This window comes from Neoarius graeffei, chromosome 15, assembly GCF_027579695.1.
Source record: "Neoarius graeffei isolate fNeoGra1 chromosome 15, fNeoGra1.pri, whole genome shotgun sequence".
Taxonomy (NCBI): Eukaryota; Metazoa; Chordata; class Actinopteri; order Siluriformes; family Ariidae; genus Neoarius; species Neoarius graeffei.
The window spans coordinates 16361822-16384095 of record NC_083583.1 but is presented as its reverse complement, the minus strand read 5'-3'; the positions used below and the strand labels follow the sequence as shown (position 1 = coordinate 16384095).

General features: G+C 41.7%; 1 protein-coding gene across 1 annotated transcript in view; it reads left to right on the top strand.

Annotated features, from left to right (window-relative positions):
- The window catches only part of csnk1g1 (casein kinase 1, gamma 1), a 167939-nt gene that overhangs the window by 107153 nt on the left and 38512 nt on the right, over positions 1–22274 (top strand). The window contains exon 5 of the mRNA XM_060940932.1: positions 22097–22248. Within this exon, the coding sequence (XP_060796915.1) occupies positions 22097–22248 (152 nt within the window). The remainder of the gene's footprint in view (positions 1–22096; positions 22249–22274) is intronic.

The window sequence follows — 22274 nt, the reverse complement described above, 5'->3', positions numbered from 1 at the left end:
GGTTAGCGCTGTCGCCTCACAGCAAGAAGGTCCGGGTTCGAGCCCCGTGGCCGGCGAGGGCCTTTCTGTGTGGAGTTTGCATGTTCTCCCCGTGTCCGCGTGGGTTTCCTCCGGGTGCTCCGGTTTCCCCCACAGTCCAAAGACATGCAGGTTAGGTTAACTGGTGACTCTAAATTGACCGTAGGTGTGAATGTGAGTGTGAATGGTTGTCTGTGTCTATGTGTCAGCCCTGTGATGACCTGGCGACTTGTCCAGGGTGTACCCCGTCTTTCGCCCGTAGTCAGCTGGGATAGGCTCCAGCTTGCCCGCGACCCTGTAGAACAGGATAAAGCGGCTAGAGATAACGAGATGAGATGAAACAAAACCACGGCAAAAAGCAAAAGAGGAAGGCCCAGAAGGTAGGCAAGAACGGGACCTAGAGTCCCATGCAAGGGATACGAAATCCATACTAATATCATACGACTTGAGTAAAATCTGTTGTTGCCAATGGCAACCATAATTACGACAAAGGCTCCATGAGCAAGGCCTGTCAGTACCCAAAACATTAATTAACTAATCCTTGTACTCATTAGTAACAAAAAGGAATCATCAAGGAATCAAGTCGCTCTGTAAGTCCCACAATACTGATAACTATATATAAATCAGTCCCCTGCAGTTTATGTGGTCGGTGCTCACACCAGACCGATAACGATCCCCAAAGCCCAGTCCTGGGTTTATCCGTATCAGTGAGATTGCTTCTGAAGCAAATTTTCCAGGCCTGAACCTGATCCGATAAAACATCTGACCAATCTGGTAATTGTTATTTACGTGACGACATCTGAGCACGTGCTATTTTTCCCTGTACATCATGAAGTCACGGAATACGGATTCACGGGGAAAAAAAAAAATACAAATCGTGGATCTTTTATTCGCAGATATGTGATTTTCCATGAAACATCAATAGCAAATTAATAAACATACAAATGCAGGTAAGACATTTTAATTATGAACTTCGACAGTCCAAACATTTTAATTGTTTCAGACTTTATTTTTTTATCCGTGCTGCATCATCTGTATGAAATCAGTAACCAGTCTTCACACCCCGGTCATTGTCTCTTCCAGCTGTTGCCATCAGGCAGGCGATACAGAGCAATGAAAACCAGGACAAACCGCCTAAAAGCCAGTTTCTATCCCAAAGCAATCATGGCTTTAAACTCAAATGTGCAATAGAACTATTCTTGGCCCTTTCCCCAATGTGCAATTTGTACATGTGTGTGTGTGTGTGTGTATGTATATATATATATATATATATATATATATATATATATATATATATATACATACACACACACACACACACACACACACACACACACACATATACACATATATATTCAGAACCGAAAAAAACAGAGCTTCTGGCTCAACAGTATTATTTTGAGAAATAAAACAATCTTTGGATATACATTTGTTCATTTTTGCATACATATTACTCATTCTCTGCGGTGGTCTGAATTATTTGTTATTAAATAGTTAATGTAAGTAAGTAAATGTTAATAAGTCAAATTTACTACTTTAAAAAAACATTTAAAAAAAAATCGTGGGCGTATCGAATCGTGGGTCAAAAATCGCGATTATGAATCGAATCGTGAGTTGGGTGTATCGTTACAGCCCTAATTCACCAGTGTGTGTACATGGGTCGTTTTGAAGTCCAAGCTGTACAGTATGACCCGGAATAACGTGCTACTACTTGGGGGGGGGGCTTCCATGACTATTCCTAAGTTGCATGTGTTTATTTCCCTGACTGTCAGGACCAAGCGGTATTATAGTCGGGGTTATAGCTGTGGTGTTTCTGCTCCAGACCGGAACTAGATTCAGGCAGAGGGATAATCAGGGTTGTAGTTAGAGGTATAGTAGGGTGCATCAGTTGCCCTCACTTTCATAAAACCTGAGGCATTTTTGTTTGGGTGTTCCTTTTCACCAATAAAGACATCCTGTAAAATTTTTGGACCATATTCAAAAGTCTAATGGTGGCACCATGAGGTTCATTTATTGCCAAAAAAACGCTCATTTTATGTTTTTGCGTAAGGTTTGAATCACAATGTTGGACTCCATTTATTGATTTCTTGTGAGCCAGAGATCATGTTAAGAACCTTTGCGAGGGATTGAGAAGCATTAATTGATTCATAATACATTTGTATTGTTTAAAAGTAGCTGAACGATGATTCAATGAACAGCTAAAACTCAAACTGTGCTTGATAATATATTTAGAATATGTACTAAAAATGTGTATCTAAGATATTTGGTATACTCTATAAGGTGCCATAATGTTTCATGAAAAGTGATCGAAATTTTGTCATCAAAGTCATAAAATCACAGCTTTTTCCATAACTTTGAGCTCCTGGTGCCGCCATTAAACTTTTGAATTTTGTCAAAATATTTCACCCAGTGTGTTTTCTTACCAAAAGGAACATAAAAACAAAAATGCATCATGATTGGAGGAACTTTTCATTTTTAGGGGGCAACTGATGCACTCTAAGGTATAGTTACAGTTATCGGCGTTGTGGGACCGGACCCTAAGCACATCTACCAAATGCTGTAAGTGTAAAAGTGAAATATTTTTAGCATCAACACGAGTCTGCTGTTTGCTAGTGTGCTTTTTAGGGTGTAAACTGTGTGTTTGCATAGATGGCGCTCTTTTAATTGCCAGTTTGTTGCATGAGTTTCACGAGACGAACCTAAGCACTGTTCATGGAAGCAGATTTATTCACATTTTCATTCGTGAAGCGTTTGAATAGAAGGTATGCGAGGGGCGGGAAGAATTGTGGGCAAATAATGCAACAATTTAAAAATAATGTTCCTCGGGCCATTATTAAAAAATGTTCTGTTTCCGGTCCACCGGCCGGGTGAGTGCCGTTTGTGCGGTTGAATTGAATTTTTTTTTTTTTTTTAACGCCGGTTTTTCGACATTTTTTTCGGGTTCGTAAATCTAAAATCGAACTTGACATTTCCGCATTCCCAGGGCTTTCCACTAAGGCTCATACTAGCCAGCCATGACAAATAAGTAGCACCAGCCCGGGGGAGTAAACACAAAATAAACTCCTGTGCATGCAGTTCCCAGGATTAAATGCATTTTCCACAGACCATTTATTTATTCACTTTACTCAAATACAAAGTAAAATGGCAGTAAATCTTCTTTCTTTTCTTGCGTATTGCATCATGAGGCGTTCCTGGCTTGTAAATCTCTTATTTTCAGTGCATGACACATTCACACAGCCGAGCATGCTATGAATTAACAGCGACAACGGTCTGCAGTGGGGCTACACAATTACACACTCAGCCAACATTTCTCCATTTGTGTATGAAAATACACTCCAACCACTCGGTTTGGGTTCATTTACAACCAACGGTGTCTTTTGATGCCAGCACGTAATTGAACGAGAGAAGACTGGTTTACTGGAGACAAAATAAGCGTTATCTCTGCTTCTGTTCCCTCCGACACACTACTGCCTCCGCCGGGTGCGCGCGCACACACCGCATGTCGGGGCCGCGGATGAGTTACTCTCCCTTGATCAACGAAGTCGGCGGGGAATTTGTGGTTATTATCGGTACAAACAGCGCGAATCACAACTTAAAAGTGCGGTTCAGTTTGACATTATTGTCAGTCCGTTAGATAAACATTTAATTTTATTAAAATCGAAAATTAATATTTAGAGCCTGTGGGCTACAAAAATAATAGTCATTAAAGTAGCCGGCTGGAATTAATTGTGTAGTCGGCTGTATGGCCGGCAGCCGGCGCTTGTGGAAAGCCCTGCATTCCGCGCAGAATATAGAACTGAATCAGCTCTGCGCATGCGCCGTGCGGCACAAAAAAACGGCAGCCACCATGAAGGAAGGAGATCCGGAGTTTTCAAACGTTTGCTTAAGTGTGAAATCGCAAAATGGTATTCTAGCGAACAACAAAATAGTAAAGATTCAGAAAAACAGATCATTCAGTGATCATTTTAATAGCGTAATTTCATCTGAACTAGGCCTAACGGCCGATTTAGAACTACAAAAATCCGTGTGTCGGACATTTTAAGTACCTTTGTAAAAGTTTTGCAAATGTTGCAGTCAGCATTTAAAATGCTAACTTAAAGTTTTTGTACAAGTTTCAGTTGATTAAACAGTCATATTTTATTAAATGTGTCTCCTTTTGTAATAAAAAAGTACTGAAAGAAAAAGCAAACACAGCATTGCGATTTCTTATCTATCCATCCATATATATATATATATATATATATATATATATATATATATATATATATATATAAATCCCTCCCTCCCTCCGGACTGAAAAATTTTTTGCTCACCTGGTGGACAGGAAATGGATTTTTTTTAAGGATGGCCTCAGTGTAAAGTTGCAAAGAATTTAGGGGTCACTTCAGCTAGGAAGCCATGGCCTAACGGTTCGAGAAGCAGCAGGCCAAAAGGTCGCCGGTTCCATTCCCCAGACCAGCAGTGCCCTTGAGCAAGGCACCTTAAAGGAACAGTCCACCGTACTTCCATAATGAAATATGCTCTTATCTGAATTGAGACGAGCTGCTCCGTACCTATCCGAGCTTTGCGCGATCTCCCAGTCAGTCAGACGCGCTGTCACTCCTGTTAGCAATGTAGCTAGGCTCAGTATGGCCAATGGTATTTTTTGGGGCTGTAGTTAGATGCGACCAAACTCTTCCGCGTTTTTCCTGTTTACATAGGTTTATATGACCAGTGACATGAAACAAAGTTCAGTTACACAAATTGAAACGTAGCGATTTTCTATGCTATGGAAAGTCCGCACTATAACGACCGGCGTACTAACACCTTCTGCGCGCTTCGGCAGCGCATTGACATCTGAGCTCCGTATCAATGCGCTGCCGAAGCGCGCAGAAGCTGTTAGTACGCTTGTCATTATAGTGCGGACTTTCCATAGCATAGAAAATCGCTACGTTTCAATTTGTGTAACTGAACTTTGTTTCATGTCACTGGTCATATAAACCTATGTAAACAGGAAAAATGCGGAAGAGTTTGGTCGCATCTAACTACAGCCCCAAAAAATACCGTTGGCCATGCTGAGCCTAGCTACATTGCTAACAGGAGTGACAGCGCGTCTGACTGACTGGGAGGTCGCGCAAAGCTCGGACAGGTACGGAGCAGCTCGTCTCAATTCAGATAAGAGCATATTTCATTATGGAAGTACGGTGGACTGTTCCTTTAACCCCCAGCCGCTCTTTTTAGGATAATCTCTGGATTATGATTCTCCCACTGAGCAAGCTCTTACTCAGATGGAGCACTTCCCAGTTAACCAGAGTGTGGACCATGTTTCTAATTTCAGTCCCAATCCCTAGACGGTTTCCAGGGGTTTGCCTGAGCGTGCGAATGGCTTTGCTGAATACAAGCCATACGAACATGTCCAGACATGAACACAGCTTTCTCTTGGAAGGCATCATTTGCTTCTCTTCCTGGCAGTAGCGTTAATCTGCTGGAGAAGCTCGCAGTCTGTTTTGGAGGCATTGTGTTGGATTGGATTGTCCTGCGGGGGGGGGGGAAAGCCTTTTATGAACTTTGCGAGGAGGGAACGTGAATGAGAAACTGTCCAGCCTGACCAATAATACGTCTAGCTTTTAAAGGTCTGATGGAGCTTTCAGAAACTATCCTGTTCTTATAAAGTGGAAGCTTTTATCCGCTGCGCGCTAATGTAAGCACACAGAAAGGCCTACGATCAGGCATGGTATCGGTGATTAGTCATCTTCACCTGCAACCACTCAGTGTGGGAGATGGTGTGATCATCATCTCTCTCTCTCTCTCTCTCTCTCTCTCGCGCTCGCTCTCTCGCGCTCATATTACATGCTTGCTTTTATCAGCACGAGGGGAGGGACACACTACTCATGCAATGGAAACTCCACACACTGACCCAGATTAAACCATTGTTGTTGTTGTTGTTGTTATGTGCCTTGCATTATTTACACTTGAAATAAATAATGCTTGTGAAGACACAGAGACAAACTGAATGTCATGACTCGGATTTTCCCTTTTAGACGACGACAAGATGGTGAGAGATGACCCATTAAACTAGATTAGCATGTAGTGACTCACTGTCTACACTGTGACAGTTTCTGGTTGAGAGTACGTCGTGCGCGTTCTGGCTGCCGCTTCTCACCGGGGCTTTTTATTTTATTTTATTTTCTCTCCTTTTTTTTGTGTGTGTTTTTGTCCGCCGGTTATGGTGTAGCTCCGGACCCAGTTTTGGGCGTCGGTTCCCTCCAGGCCTTGCTTCGCCGTGGGTGATGCCTGTGCTCCTCGCTATGGACTGCAGTGAGCTCGTTGCTCATTTTAAAGTAGGGCATATTCTGGACCAATTTCATTTTTTTTTAATATGAAAGAATGTCCCTTTACACACTCATCCAGAAGGGTAATTTTGCACAAGGCCATCTGTCTACAGCAGAAAAAAATAAAATAAAATAAAACGCGTCTGGAAAAATCCCAAGGGAGTCTGGAGCCAGATTCGTGACGTCACCTGCGGAAGCGCCAGCAGGCTGCGCGAGCTTTGCACGGTTTCAGTGCACAGCCTGTGTAGACCAAGCGCTCCCATTTCTCTCTCATTGTCCGGTCTTTTGGGAAACGATGAGTACTAATCCCATCAAGATTGGTGTTGCTACACCCTCCTACGATACATCTGTTAACCATTTTAATAATTACGCGATAACGTTGAAGAAATTTGCAGAAAACCACCAGGTCGTTTTCTCAAACAAACCAGCGCTGACGTAGGATTCAGAGGGAGGCGTCCCGCACGCGACGTCACGGAAATCAATGTTTGCCGGGAAATCCAAACGGCAAGTTTTTTCAGAGGCGGACCAATTCACCTCAAATGGCTTGATTTCAACTGAATTTTTCTGGTATTGCGCAAGGTCAAAAATTGTGCAAAATGTGAACGATATTTGACCAAAGTTTAATATAAAATAGGAGAATTTACATTGATCTTGCTCCTGAATTTACCCGTGATATGCACTTTAACATCGTGGTTGTCCAGCACTCTGTGCTTTGGTGCTTGACGTGATGTTCCGAGCGACGTTGCTCTGTGGCATCGTGGCAGCTGTGCAGGCGGTTTGGGACATACCAGCGCTCTGCGTGGCGGTGCATCTGTGCTCACTTTGTGGATCCGTGGCGTGGTGTTCCGAGTGATGTTGCGCCGTGGCGGCTGTGCTGGCAGTGTGGGACTTGTTTTCGTGCACCTTTTGGTGGGACTGTGGCTCCTACACCATTGGAATGACATCCTGACCTCTATTTGGTGGATTTTTTTTTTTTCCTCCCTATAATTGTAACGCGACCTTGGGTTTTGAGCAGGGCTTTGAACCGGTTCAAGGAACGAAAACGAAAACCGGGAACTTTTTCTATTTCACATGGAACAGAAACGAAACCAGAAACTTTATTATTTTTTATGTTCCGGAACAGAAACGCTTATTAAAAATAATGGTAACCGGTTAATACCGGTTTTTATTTCGTTCCTCAAAGTTTCTGTAGCCTACAAATAGTCATTCTTCTCCTGCGCAAGTTTCTATGACCCGCTGGGGTTCACTTCCTGTGTGACGTTCGCTGACTGAATGGAGAGAGCGGGAAGGTGGACTGCTAGTGAGTAAATGCTACTGAGTGTCTGAGCAAAGAAGAGCCTGAACGATGCAACCTCCCTATTGGCTGTTTGTAAAAATGTATCAGTTGTTGCCCTTCCCACGGGAATCATCGCGGGCTCGAGAGACGAGACCTGACGAGTTAGTTCGTTGGTAGCAGAACAAAATGTCTGGACACAAATCGGGTTTTCAGAAAAGGAAAGAAAATAAACGGAGGGTCGAAAATACAAAAAAGGAGGCAGAAAATGCAAAACGAGTTTTAAGGTAGGACAAATGGTTAGTTTTCTGAGGCAGCCCGCCGTGGCTGCCTGCAGGCTTATTTATTATAGCCCATTTAGTTAAAATAGTTGATATAAAATGTTTATAGTTATAGTTATGTGATGGTTGTCCTGATTTAGACTGTTTTTTTTGGGGGGGGTGCGCGATGTTGCACCCGGGTCCAGATTAGGGCAGAACCGGCCCTGGCTACATTTCAGCTGTAGTTTATGAATGTATGTACTTGCATAGATGTGTACTTCCAATATGGCGCCTAACAAAATCTCGCGGCGCGGTGACGTCATGCGGTAGCCCTGTATAGGGCCTGACTAGCCTTTGGTAACACACTAAACGAATTCTCTTTCATTTTTGGCACTTTTTCTGTTTGTGTAGATGGGAAGACATACTGAGAATCCAAATCGCCAACATTTGAAATAATAATTGTTTTGAATTATTTCTTGTCTTATTTAATGAAGGTTGTAATAGAATTAGCCTACATTTGGCTTAAGCTGGATGAGACAGAGACATAATTTTATAGCCATTTGTTAAACAGCTGACAGGGAACGTAATTAACCGTTCCGGGAACGAAATGTTTTTGTTCTAACCGGTTCGGGAACGTCTATTTAATGGTGGAACCCAAAACCGGAAACGTTAAAATTCCGTTTCTGTTCGGAACGAACCAATAGGAAAAAAATTCCGGTTCAAAGCCCTGGTTTTGAGAAAGGCGCTATATAAATTGAACTTCTTTTATTATTATTAATTACACTATATGGCCAAAAGTATGTGAACATATGACCGTCACACTCATGTGGTTCTACCCAGGCTGTGTGTTGTCTAGCCTGGGGTTAGCCGTTTGAGTTCTCTGTTTAGTTGTACTTTTTATACGGTTGGTTTGTTTCCTTGGCTGTTTGAGTATTGGTACTTCAACAGCATATTACACTAGGTATTGCTGTCACTTGGTCAGCTGGTGCCAGAACTTTCTTGTCTAGAAGTTCAGTACTTGGCGTACCTGACTTTTGCACTCGTCGTACGTCGCTCTGGATAACAGCGTCTGCTAAATGCCAGGTAATGTAATGTTCCCCAAACTGAAGTTGGAAGCATATAATTGTATCGGATGTCTTGGTGCATCTGTAGCATTACAGTTTCCCTTCAGTGGAACTAAGAAGCCCAAACACGACAAGGCCCCTGTGCACAAAGCAAGCTCCATGAAGACATGGTTTACCAAGGATAGAGTGGAAGAACTCAAGTGTCCTGCACAGAACCCTGACCTCAACCCCAACACCTTTTGGGATGAACTGGAATGCTGCGTGCACACCCCACCCCAGGCTGTGGTGGTGTTGTGTCTCTCAGGATCCCAGGGTGGTGTTCAGGCAAAAAGGAAGAATCCTACACCTCCTATTTATATTTGTATTCCTTCATTCTGAATAATGCATTTGGTTGCATCATTAGTGCCCCTTTTCCACCAAAGCAGTTCCAGGGCTGGTTCGGGGCCAGTGCTTAGTTTGGAACCGGGTTTTCTGTTTCCACTGACAAAGAACTGGCTCTGGGGCCAGAAAAACCGGTTCCAGGCTAGCACCAACTCTCTGCTGGGCCAGAGGAAAGAACCGCTTACATCAGCGGGGGGGCGGAGTTGTTGAGACCAACAACAATAACAAGACCGCGAAAGATCGCCATTTTTAAGCGACGAGAAGCAGCAGCTGTACAAACGTGAAGTCATCCATTATTATTATTGTTGCTGCTGCTTCTGTGTTGTTTTTGCTTCAATATTCGCGCCAAGGTTTATGCAAACGTAGCGACGTAACTGACGTATACAGCGACGTAATGACGTAGCTCTGCGAGCTGTGGAAAAGCAAACTGGTTCTCAGCTGGCTCGCAAGTTGAACGAGTTGTGAACCAGCACCAGCACTGGCTCCGAACCAGCCCTGGAACTGATTTGGTGGAAAAGGGGTATAGTAGAGCGATAGAATAGAATCTGATGGTCCTCTCATACCCCTTTTCGACCAACAGGGAACGGGTTCTGTTCTGGTTGGCGCACCAAATTTTTTTGAACCGTTCAGTGCACTTTGACCAAAAATAAATTGGTTCGGAACCTGAAAAAGCTGGTTCCCAACTGGAACCAAAATATGTTTTTTCTAGCACAGACCATGACATGAATGGGCGTGTCCTTAGTTTGTCGAGAATGGAATAGGATGCTTCTTCAGAAAAACATGGCCCGAAAACAAATCTGCAACAACAGACGAAAGCTCGCAGGTAATCAGTGCGCATCACCATCTTGCGAGTACTGTTCGCTCCCGTTGTGTATTATGCGACGCCCTCCGTTCATGACGCATCCTTGATTACAACGGTTCCGCTCAAAACTGGTCTAAACATGGGCAGGTTCGCTAGCTGGCACCAAGGTTCAAATAATCCTGAATGAAACCAGTTCAAGAACCCGTTCCCTGCTGGTCGAAAAGGGGGCATCAGTGGGAAGTCCAGCATGGACCCACACTCAATTGTGATTTGACGGATTTTGTCTGTGCACCAGCAGGAACTTGCTCCATCCACTCTTTCGTTTAACAGTGGTCTGGAGGTCCTGCGAGGCTTTGAGCCACTGTAGCTTGTATCTCTCTGTACTCCCAGTGAAGTGGGCAGCGAGATAATCCCACTGCTCTGACCACGGAGTTTGCAGCGTAGGAGTGCAACCGTTACTCAGTAAAGCCATGGTTAGCTGGTGGGAGGTGGCTGTTTTTCTCAGTCTCTCAGTGCTTATGCAACCAGCATTCATCCTCTGTCTGTTTGTCTGTCTGTCTCTCTTTTGATCACTAATCAGTCCCATACACACCACGGTTTAGGTTTTTGACCAGATGCAGTTTGTGCGGAAAAGTTTCCAGAGGTTCTGGCTTCACTTCGGTGCGTAGCACACCGTTTCTGTCGCTTGCTGACTTCGCCTGTTCTCCGGGAGCGAGGCCATGTTTGTTTATTTTACTGTCCATGTGACATCAGCATTCCAGTCACCATCCAGTCAAGGACCATATTCATCAAGCATCGTAGGGTTGTGCTCCCTTCCCCCACCTCTCCTTGTGCAAGCAGTAACGTTTTAAAAACTCAGGCTGGTTTTAAGGCACGTGATGATTATCATTGTCGCTGATTTGAAGCCCACGAAGCGACACATTTGATGGTGAGTGAAAACGGTGTAAAATATCATTTGGATTGTGGCAAATCAGTGTTTTTTTTTTTTTTTTTTTTAAATAACACTGGTTTACCTGTCTGTTTGTCCGTATCTCCGTCCATCCGAAACACCGTTTTTCTCAGCAACCACAAATCATAGCCACTTGGTACCAAACTTCAGCTTGGGGTTCTACACTGCAAAAAATGGCCTTTCAAAAATAAGAAATAAAAGATTAAAACAAAGCATATTTGCTTGAATCAGGTGAAAAAAATCTGCCAATGGAACTAGTCAAATTTGACTTGGTAAGATTTCTGAAAGTAAGATGAAAAATCTAACCTGTTTTTAGATGAAATAATTCCAAAATAAGATTGGGGAACTTATTATGCGAGATCTGATTAACTCAAAATAATCAAAATAGTTCTTATAACAAGATCGTACTTCTTACATTTAGCCATTCAAGTCATTTTTATTTATTTCATTTTAAGGATATTTCACTTAAAGTCTTAGCAGTAAAAACTGAATTTAAGATAAATATACTAATATTAGCATTGTTAAATTCTACAACTAAGCATTGCTAGCTTAAAAGATTCTCCTTTTGTGACCTGTAATTAATAAAATACTCTAGATATGAGACCAGAGACTATCTTGAATCAAGTTGACGACACGTGTAGCATTGCAACAAGTTTATTTTTTTCCCCATTTCAACATTCAAACATTAAAACATCTCTTAAAGGAACAGTCCACCGTACTTCCATAATGAAATATGCTCTTATCTGAATTGAGACGAGCTGCTCCGTACCTCTCCGAGCTTTGCGCGACCTCCCAGTCAGTCAGACGCAGTCAGACGCGCTGTCACTCCTGTTAGCAATGTAGCTAGGCTCAGCATGGCCAATGGTATTTTTTGGGGCTGTAGTTAGATGCGACCAAACTCTTCTGCGTTTTTCCTGTTTACATAGGTTTATATGACCAGTGATATGAAACAAGTTCAGTTACACAAATTGAAACGTAGCGATTTTCTATGCTATGGAAAGTCCGCACTATAATGACAGGCGTACTAACACCTTCTGCGCGCTTCGACAGCGCATTGATACCTTCACAGGCCCATGGTAAAACTGCACTTCCAGGAGGGGCTGCCGTCTGCCTCCCGAGCCGGCCGAGAGCGCTCCTCGTCAGGCACGGCCAGGCGGGCGAATGCCCTGGTCCGTCCGCCCTGTCTAAAAAAAAAAAAAAAAAATGGTACAACTCCAAGTGAAGGTATCAATGCGCTGTCGAAGCGCGCAGAAGGTGTTAGTACGCCTGTCATTATAGTGCGGACTTTCCATAGCATAGAAAATCGCCACGTTTCAATTTGTGTAACTGAACTTGTTTCATATCACTGGTCATATAAACCTATGTAAACAGGAAAAACGCGGAAGAGTTTGGTCGCATCTAACTACAGCCCCAAAAAATACCATTGGCCATACTGAGCCTAGCTACATTGCTAACAGGAGTAACAGCGCGTCTGACTGACTGGGAGGTCGTGCAAAGCTCGGAGAGGTACGGAGCAGCTCGTCTCAATTCAGAGAAGAACATATTTCATTATGGAAATACGGTGGACTGTTCCTTTAAGATTCCACTTCCCCAGGACCTCAGGCACCAAAAAAAAAAAAGTCTACGCATTTTGACTTACAGTGCTTACACAACGCCAAAGCAACAGTGCATTTTGGGGGCAAGATTCAAAGATTTTAGTAAAGTTCATTTATTCCCAAAACAAGCATACTTTGTTTTTTTTCTTGAAACAAGATGAACCGCATTTGACAAATGTCCAAAATGTACTTACTTGTTTTAAAAAAAACCTTTGTTTTATTTTCAAAGGTGCTCCAAATAAGACTTTTTCAAGACATTTTGTCTGTACAAGATTTTCAAGATGGACTGTCTAAAAACTAGCCTTTCTAGCTAAATGAGGTTTTGCTTGTTGGGCAATTATGTCTTATAATAAGGGTGGCTAGATGTTTTGACTTGAAAATAGACAAATAAACTTCCTAAGATTTTTTTTTTTTGCAGTGTATAGCTACCGTTTTCAGGTCTGTCCCACATCGACTTCCTGTTTACTGACTGAATGTATTTACGAAACATATATAGCGTGGCTTTACAAAATCTTCCTAACACTTTTCTCAGCAACTACAAATCGCAACTACTTGATATTTGGTACCGAGCTTCAGCTTGGGGTTCTATACCGTGTATATCGTTTTCAGGTCTGTCCCACATCGACTTCCTGTTTACCGACTGGGTGTATTTACGAAACATATAGCGTGGATTTTGACGCCATTTCAAGAAGCAAAATGCTATTTCAGAATGACGGTTTACCCAGATGCTGTTTGAAATCCCTGAGGAGAGACGCTGCTCTTTACTTACTTGTTTCAGGGTTCATGATTTGTTGAAGTCAACATTCATAATAAGTGTCCTATTCCTTCGATTGCTTGCATTCGGATATAAGCAGGGCTTTGAACCGGTTCAAGGAACGAAAACCGGGAACTTTTTCTATTTCACGTGGAACAGAAACGAAACCAGAAACTTTATTATTTTTTATGTTCCGGAACAGAAACGCTTATTAAAAATAATGGTAACCGGTTAATACCGGTTTTTATTTAATTCCTCAAAGTTTCCGTAGCCTACAAATAAAAAAAGTCATTCTTCTCCTGCGCAAGTTTCTATGACCCGCTGGGGTTCACTTCCTGTGTGACGTTCGCTGACTGAATGTAGAGAGCGGGAGGGTGGACTACTATCACGTCTCCACATCTTAAATAAGAGGTAAATATTGCAGTCTATCGTTATTCGAAAACATCAATTTCAAACACGATATCAATATATTTGTCCACGTTAATGAGAGGCTCGCGAACATTAAATGACGTTAACCTCTGTTAGCCTATCAGTGCATAGGGCCTGACTAGCCTTTGGTAACACACTCAACGAATTCTCTTTCATTTTTGGCACTTTTTCTGTTTGTGTAGATGGGAAGACATACTGAGAATCCAAATCGCCAACATTTGAAATAATAATTGTTTTGAATTATTTCTTGTCTTATTTAATGAAGGTTGTAATAGAATTAGCCTACATTTGGCTTAAGCTGGATGAGACAGAGACATAATTTTATAGCCATTTGTTAAACAGCTGACAGGGAACGTAATTAACCGTTCCGGGAACGAAATGTTTTTGTTCTAACTGGTTCGGGAACGTCTATTTAATGGTGGAACCCAAAACCGGAAACGTTAAAATTCCGTTTCTGTTCGGAACGAACCAATAGGAAAAAAATTCCGGTTCAAAGCCCTGGATATAAGCGAGAGCGGCGGGGGGATACGTACGTGAGCAGGAGCTCACAGTTCATCTTGTTTTTTAAGTTTGTAAGACTCCAGTAATGTATTTATTTAGTCTTTTTAATTGTCATTTATAAGATCATTAGATTTCCATAAAATGTGAATACCACGATAGAATATTTTGGACAGTAATAGTATTATATAAAAATGTAGCTAGCTATACTGTCCAACTGTGTCCCACGGGACATGTGACTGGTTTCCTTCATGATTAAGCATTCATTAGATTTCTATCGAGGCGATAATTAGCCACCTATCCAACCATGTGTGTCATTCTGGCCAAGCAGCTCAGTGTGTGCTGAAGCCCAGCCATGTGAAAATCCCCCACTCGCATCGTGCCTACTCCTCCAGGAAGAAAGCCCATCCCTGAGGCCCAGTACAGTTCTTCTTTTGTTTCTGGTTAATGTGTAGCTAGTATTGTGCTGAACTCTGATACTCCTCCTGGCTAGAAGCCCTGGCATCGGGGCTTTACCGAGTGCTTCTGGCTGGGCTTTAGCTTGGCCACTGATCAACCATCTCCACACACCAGAGCAGCTGAGGCCTCGCCGTTCTTTAAGATTCATATACGTGTGTGTGTGTGTTGGGATGGTGGTGTGGCCTCAGGGTAGTCTGATGCGCTGTATATAAACTAAAGGATCACACGGTGTTGTGTTCCAGTCATGTATCTCTGATTCAGCAGGCGTAGGTGGGTGGCCTGAAACGGGCCTGTTGGCAGATGGTGCTTTGTTGGAGCCGAGAGGCCGAGTGGAGCTGACGAGAAGGGGGATGTACAGTTTGACAGACCTGGGTTCTTGTTCTTGAATATATTCATAAGGCCAAAAAAAAAAAAAAATAGTGTGTTTCCGGTAACATGAAATACTAAAATAAGGTCGGTAGGTAGGAAAGTTTTTTTGTTTTTTTTTTCTTAATTTTTTTTTATTTTGTTCGAAAAAATTAACACAAGTAAACATCTTACAAAATAGTATTTTGGCACAGAATCCTTTATACCACACATCATAATAAAATCAGCGTTTTAAATCTTTAAACGAATAAAAAAAAATCGTGAGAGTTCGAGTTATGATCTACGGAAGCGATATTTCATGATGTTTTCGTGTAATAACGTGAAAACACCTTATCAAGAACTAACGTGAAAATAACGTCCTAGGCTCGGCTACTTCCATTAAAAGCAGACGGCCTAGCCGAGCCTACTGTAGAACTTGGGTCGAGCAAAAACACCGAGCAAAAACATGGCTGAATCCTGAATGACTCCTGTTTGTATAAATAGGGGACTACATAGGCGGCAAAACGTAGTGTTTTTCCCTGCCATGGAAGTGCACTTGTATACCGAGGAGGAAGCAATTTTCATTACAGCCTTGAATGAGGATTCAAAATGGCGGCTCGGCTCGGTTTTCCCTTCCTGCTTCAGTATGAGGGCTGATAGAAGTGGCGAAACATTTTACTTTTTATCGTTTCTTTCACAACTTGAACGCGTTGAAACAAAAAATTATGACAAACCAACGCCGCTTACACTAAAATATCGAGGGAAATTTGTAATAAAAACTTTACGGTCGGCAATTTCGACGCGGAAATTCTCAATCGGCCGGGTTACCGGAAACGCACTTTTTTTTTTTTTTTTTTTTACTTGGCCTAAGTCGTGTTCTCGTATAATTTAAATATTTGGTTTGGTAATTAACAACAATTTGAGTTTAAGGTCCAGTCAAAGTTGCTTCAGCGTCGTAACGCAAACCATGACGAGACTATATTTATAAATCTATATCTGCTTTTAAATATATGTAAAATGCAGCTTGAAGTACTTTTAGAGAGATTAAACGTGACACTTTTTTTTTTTTTTGTTAGCTGGACAAAATGGTAAAATAGGCTAAATAGCAGATGTTTTATTTTATTGTACTTTATTTCTAATTTTACGGTGGCCACAAGTTACATAATCTGTCGAGCATAATTTCAGAACCAGTATTTTTCAGGCAGATACTTTAAATTTTAAACAGATGCTCCACTGTTGAGCTCTAAAACGACTGCGTTTTCTGCAGTGTCGTGGTTTTTTTTGTTTGTTTGCTTTTAAAGTCCTGTGAAACATGCATTACACCGTAATTACTCAGTAATTTGTTAAAAAAAAAACCAAAACACAATACTGTATCATGACGCCGCTTGAAGGGTGAGTGATCTTGCCAGAACAGAAGGGTGAGCGAGCGATGTTCCTAAGCGATGATGATACTGCTGAAATGAGAGACAGTACGCATAACGTTTAACAAAGCATAATGAAAGACTTGTCTTTATTTATAGAGCATTGCCAGAAAGACTTTTTTTTTTTTTTTTTTCCTAATCTACTAGATTTTAAAAGTAAATTCAGGCCTATAGGTTCATAAAATCTGATCTGTCGGATGCAGCTCTTTTCTCGGTCGTTGCTGAATAGAGGCCGTTCATTCGCAGAGCGATTTTTTTATTTATTTTTTTTATTTTGTTTTTTTTTTTTAGTCGTGCCCCGTTTCTGTTCCTGTTGCATGTCGGTTCAGCGTGTACCAGCGGGTGTAATCAGAGAGCAGCTAGCGAAAGTGTTAATCACCACGGAGACACTCTGCCGAGAATGCGCTGTGTGCAGCCTGAACGCGGATGAGTCATCGTCAGACCAGCGTGCGTTCCATTCTCAGGGGTGTTACAAACATAACCACACAATGCTGCGTGTAGGCCCACGCCACAGCTACCCACTACAGCTCGCTGGATTCACGGAGATGATGGTGGTGATTATATGAGCCGAGCTGTATATTCAGCACTCGCTTGGAGACGGGTTTCGTACGATATAGAGACGTGTGAAATACTTGTAGTGATGCCTTCATGTGCGAAGCTCGTTATGTTTTACACCCAGAGGTGGATGTGATTTCTGACCGATAAGGTCATGCATAAAACTGTAGGTGCTGGATGCATGGCGTACCAGCTCCGAGCCTGTCAGGGTGTGTGTGTGTGTGTGGGGGGGGGGTTCGTTCTCGCTGCTCTGCCACCTAGTGACAGGATGAATAGTTAATTGGTTGGCTTCGACTGGAGCGCAACCTGCCAGATAATTAAGTTTTCATAACCTCATTTGTTTTCCATCAGTGATACGAACTAACTTTTTTTTTTTTTTTTTACTGCTCTGCTATTTTTGCCTGTAATGACAACGCTGGCCTTCTGGAAAGCATGCATTAAAAGCTTTTAAGATGTAAAGAATATCGTTACATCTTAAAAGCTTTTAATACGTGCGTGCGTGCGTCCGTCCCGAAACCTTGTGAACACGATATCTCAAAGGCTAATAAAAGGAATTTCACCAAACTTTCACCATTTGTGCATTTGGGGACAAAGATGAACTGCTTCGATTTTGAGATCAAAAGGTCTAAGGTCAAGGTCACTGTGAGGTCAAATGTCTGTCCGAAAACCTTGTGAACACGATATCTCCAAGGCTAATGCAAGTAATTTCACCAGGTCAAGATTACTGTGAGGTCAAGTGTCCATCCCCAAATCACAACTTAATAAGGCGTGTGGTCTACCGGGCGGAGCCATCCCCATCGACGCAGTTGGCGTCGAGTTCTATCTAGTGTTTTTTATTTAACTCGATCAGGTGAGAAGACGGTGATGCTCTCGGACCAGGATGGAGAAACGCTGGTCTACAACAATAAAACTAAACGTTATCAGGGTTTTTTCTAGAAAAATTTAGTATGAGGGCACTCACCATGGCGAGGGAGCGAAGTGGGGGGGGGGGGGGGATGGTGCCGGTTGTCCCTCCCCCGCCGTGCAAAGCCTTTGAAAAATGCTCCAATGGGACATTCTGAGGCTATCTATGAGGGAAATTGTAACAAATTGTCTGTCAACATTGAAAAAGAAAGAAGTAATCTTCTTCTGCCCCGGACAGTCTTTGGCTTTCTTCCGCTTCGTGCCGCGGGATGACATCTTTAAATGCCCAAGTGTCAACAAAAACAACTCGCGAACTACTTCTGTCAAAAGCTCCCGCGCCGGTGTGTGAAGGGTCATTCAGTCTCGAGAAATCTCGCTCTACAAGTCAGCTGACCTTGTATGTAACCCATGTCAAATCTCGCGAGAGCAGCCACGACAAGTAAACAAGTAAACAACATGGCGCCTCAGTCTGGAAAACGCCAATTCGGATCGTTTTTGCACCGTCTGGCGGTGTATCTACTATGATTGGAATATTTTTGGAGCAATTATAACGTATTTGATGATCAGACACATTGTCACGTAGTGTTGCTGGGATGTTTTCACGGAGTCAGTAAGGGGGCGCACGCCGAGAGTAAGAGGGCGCAGCGCCCCTGTTCCCCCGTTTAGACGAAAGCCTGGTTATTCTGAATAAAACCGTAGCCAGTAGCGATGTCAAAATGAGCGCAGTATACTTATTTCTTTGCCTCCGACTCTCACCACGTTTCTGTACAGTTGCATTTTCATATCCAGGAACTTGAGGCCCGTTTTCTGTCCGTCTACAATTTTCGCTGTCCGTCCATCAGAGATCCTCGTTGGCTCGATATCTCAAGAACGAGTGGCTGAATGTTTGTAGAATTGATATGGAATTATCATTGTGGGCAGCAAATGAACTAATTAGATTTTGGATTTGAGCCAAACAGGGTCAAGGTCAAATATGTGAAATAGTTTTTCTTCAGTATCTTCCGTCCTGTTTTGAAGTGTATGTAAGGGTATTTCAGGCAGGCAAATTTTATAATAAAGAGGACTAGACTTATTGGGTGGAACAATACACTCCGGTCATGATTCATTTTTATTCATGATGCTGGCGTAAAAGTTTAGATTGGATTCCAAAATATTTTGAACAAAATTTGAATATAGAAAAATTCTGACTGAAAATGCAAAAAAGAAAAAATTCTGAAATGAGTGATTCCACGCTTATGGGTACTGAAATGGGGACATGAACTTATTTTTAAAAATTCACCTAAAACCATTTCTTTTTTTTACCATCAGGTCACAAAACATGTAATCTTTAATGAATGATATGTTAAAAGATAACTTTAATTTTCTGAGATGTAATAAAAACATATTTATATGCCAAAGTCAGAACGTAACAGAAGTGTTGTGGACATATAGATTCTCAATTTTAACAATGTAGAATTACTTTTTGAAACATAGGAAGGTGATGTTTTAGCAAATATAATTAATAAACATGTGTAGTAGAATAAACATACACATTCTTTCAATAAGATTAACATGGTATATAGCTAGATTGTAGTTAATTTGTAACAGACGCGAGATGGACAATCGTAACAGAAGTAATGTAACAGACATCATTTTGGAACTCATAGGCTTGACTTTGGCATATAAATATGTTTTTATTACATCTCAGAAAATTAAAGTTATCTTTTAACATATCATTCATTAAAGATTACATGTTTTGTGACCTGATGGTAAAAAAATAAATGGTTTTAGGTGAATTTTTAAAAATAAGTTCATGTCCCCATTTCAGTACCCATAAGCGTGGAATCACTCATATATATATATATATATATATATATATATATATATATATATATATATATATTTTTTTTTTTTTTTTTTAATGTTACGCTGCCACTTTTAATGCTAAAATTTGACACAGTTTCTATCTGTGATGCATTTTTTTTTTCTAAATGAGACCGAGATGAGATTAAACTAGAATTACGGCTCTGCAGTTGAACGCCTCCATGAACCAGTTGGGTTTCAGATTCCTTCGAGGCATTCCTGATGCGTCGCGTTCACAAGAACGGGACGTACATGAGGTCACGGTTAGGGATCGACCGATATGTTTTTTTTCAGGGCCGATACCGATTATTATGGAATTGGGATGCCGATAACCGATATGTGCAACCGATAAATGTAAACATTATAATTCACATGAAATTAAACATAGCACACACTGACACAGACCTTCATATCCATGAAATGTATGTTTAATTATAAAATTGAACATGAAATTTTGTGCAGGGAGATGCCAGCAGCATTTGTACAATAAAGTCAAACATTAGTTAGAATAAAATGAGAAATAAAATAATAATAAAATAAATATTCACCAATAAAAAAATAAATCACTCCCTACTATATTACAGCTCACCATTTTCAGTGGAAAATAAATGAAAATACACTCTGGATTCTTTTACACGAAGAACTAAGTAATACTTACCAACTTCAAGTAGTTTTTAAATAACAAATCAAGTGTCGGGAGCTGCCTGCAGCATTTTTTAAAAAGTAAAATCAAACATAAAGTCGGCTATCGCTCCCTATTATGTAACAACTTAACAAGTAACCATCTACATTCTAATGCTTTTAATGCCCAAGCCTAATATTCCCAATTTAGGAGGATTATATTGTAGTGAAGGAAGCATTACATGTAGTTTCAGCGAGACTAGTTGGTTGTAGGCTAATTCACGTGCTTCCTTCCGTAAGCTAAGTTTGCCTGGCTACACAGATGCAAATGGACAATTTTAATGAGTAGTAGATGAAGAATGTAAACATATAATGTTGTGCTTTTGCAACTTGTGTGTTTGTGACTTATTGCGGCAAAAGCAGCGTGTCCTTACCTTGAAGTGGGATCTGCTTCTGCCCGAGTGCCCGTACGGCCGCCTTGAAACAGTTCACAGCGTTTAGCTACGCGTGCTGATTGGCTGTATCGCTTGTGCCGCTTCTGCCCGAGTGCCTGTACGGCCGCCTTGAAACAGTTCACAGCGTTTAGCTACGTGTGTCGATTGGCTATATCTCTTGTGCCAGACAAATCAGATGTTGTGGTGGGCGGGACCATGTTCTTGAACTCAGAGAGGCGAGTGCAGGAAAGGACGTGCAGTGACAGTCGCGTTAGGAACGAAATGGCTGCAAAAAGGCATGTTATCGGCATATCGGTGGAAATTATGGCCGATACCGATAACCCTAAAAATGCAGAATATCGGCCCGATATATCGGCCAGGCCGATTATAGGTCGACCCCTAGTCACGGTGACCTTTTGACCACCAAGATCTAATCAGATTATCCTGGAGTCCAACTGACCACTGGGACCCATTTATACCAAACTGGAAGAAATTCCCTCAAGGCGTTCTTGATTTATCACGTTCACAATGACTGGCAGATGGACGGATAATACAAAAAAAAAAAGCCTCCGGCCTTGGCTGTCGCTGGCACAGAGGCTTAAAAACGCATTCGCAGAATTTTTTTTTTTTCTTTTCCTTTTTATAGACACACCCGTCCACATCATCCTGCTCTCACTCGGGGGGGATAACATTACTGCTGTTCTTAAACATGTATTGAAATGAGAGAGAGAATATAATATAAATATTTCTAGGTGTAAATTGCTTGGGTTAACTGAGACTTGGTTGTTTGTGAGCACGTTCACTAATATAGCTGCAAAAAAAAAAATCGACATGGTTTACAAATTCCTTATGGGCGTAATCTGTGGCTTTATCAGACTGTTGTGGGTTTTTTTTTTTAAGAAGAGGCTAAATGCTAGTTTTGAAAAGTGAAAAGCCCATTTTATATAATTTATCTTTTATTGTTATTTTTGTAGCTTTTTATTATTTTTATTTTGCGTTTTAAATATATGCCCACCGACTCGCATTGCTCTAGACTTTGAACTACATTCTCATTCGTTTAATTATAAATGTGTATGTGAGCTTGTATTCATTTAAAAAAAACCCACACCATATATGTGTTCTGTGTGATTAAGGCAGCAGCGCTGCTTTGTGTTTATTAAACGTTTTCGTGCTTCCCTGCAGCGGAAGGCCTGCCCCAGGTGTACTATTTTGGGCCGTGCGGGAAATACAATGCCATGGTGCTGGAGCTGCTCGGCCCCAGTCTGGAGGACCTCTTCGACCTCTGTGACCGCACCTTCTCCCTCAAGACGGTCTTAATGATTGCCATTCAGCTGGTGAGTTCACTCGGCTGCCCTGCTCT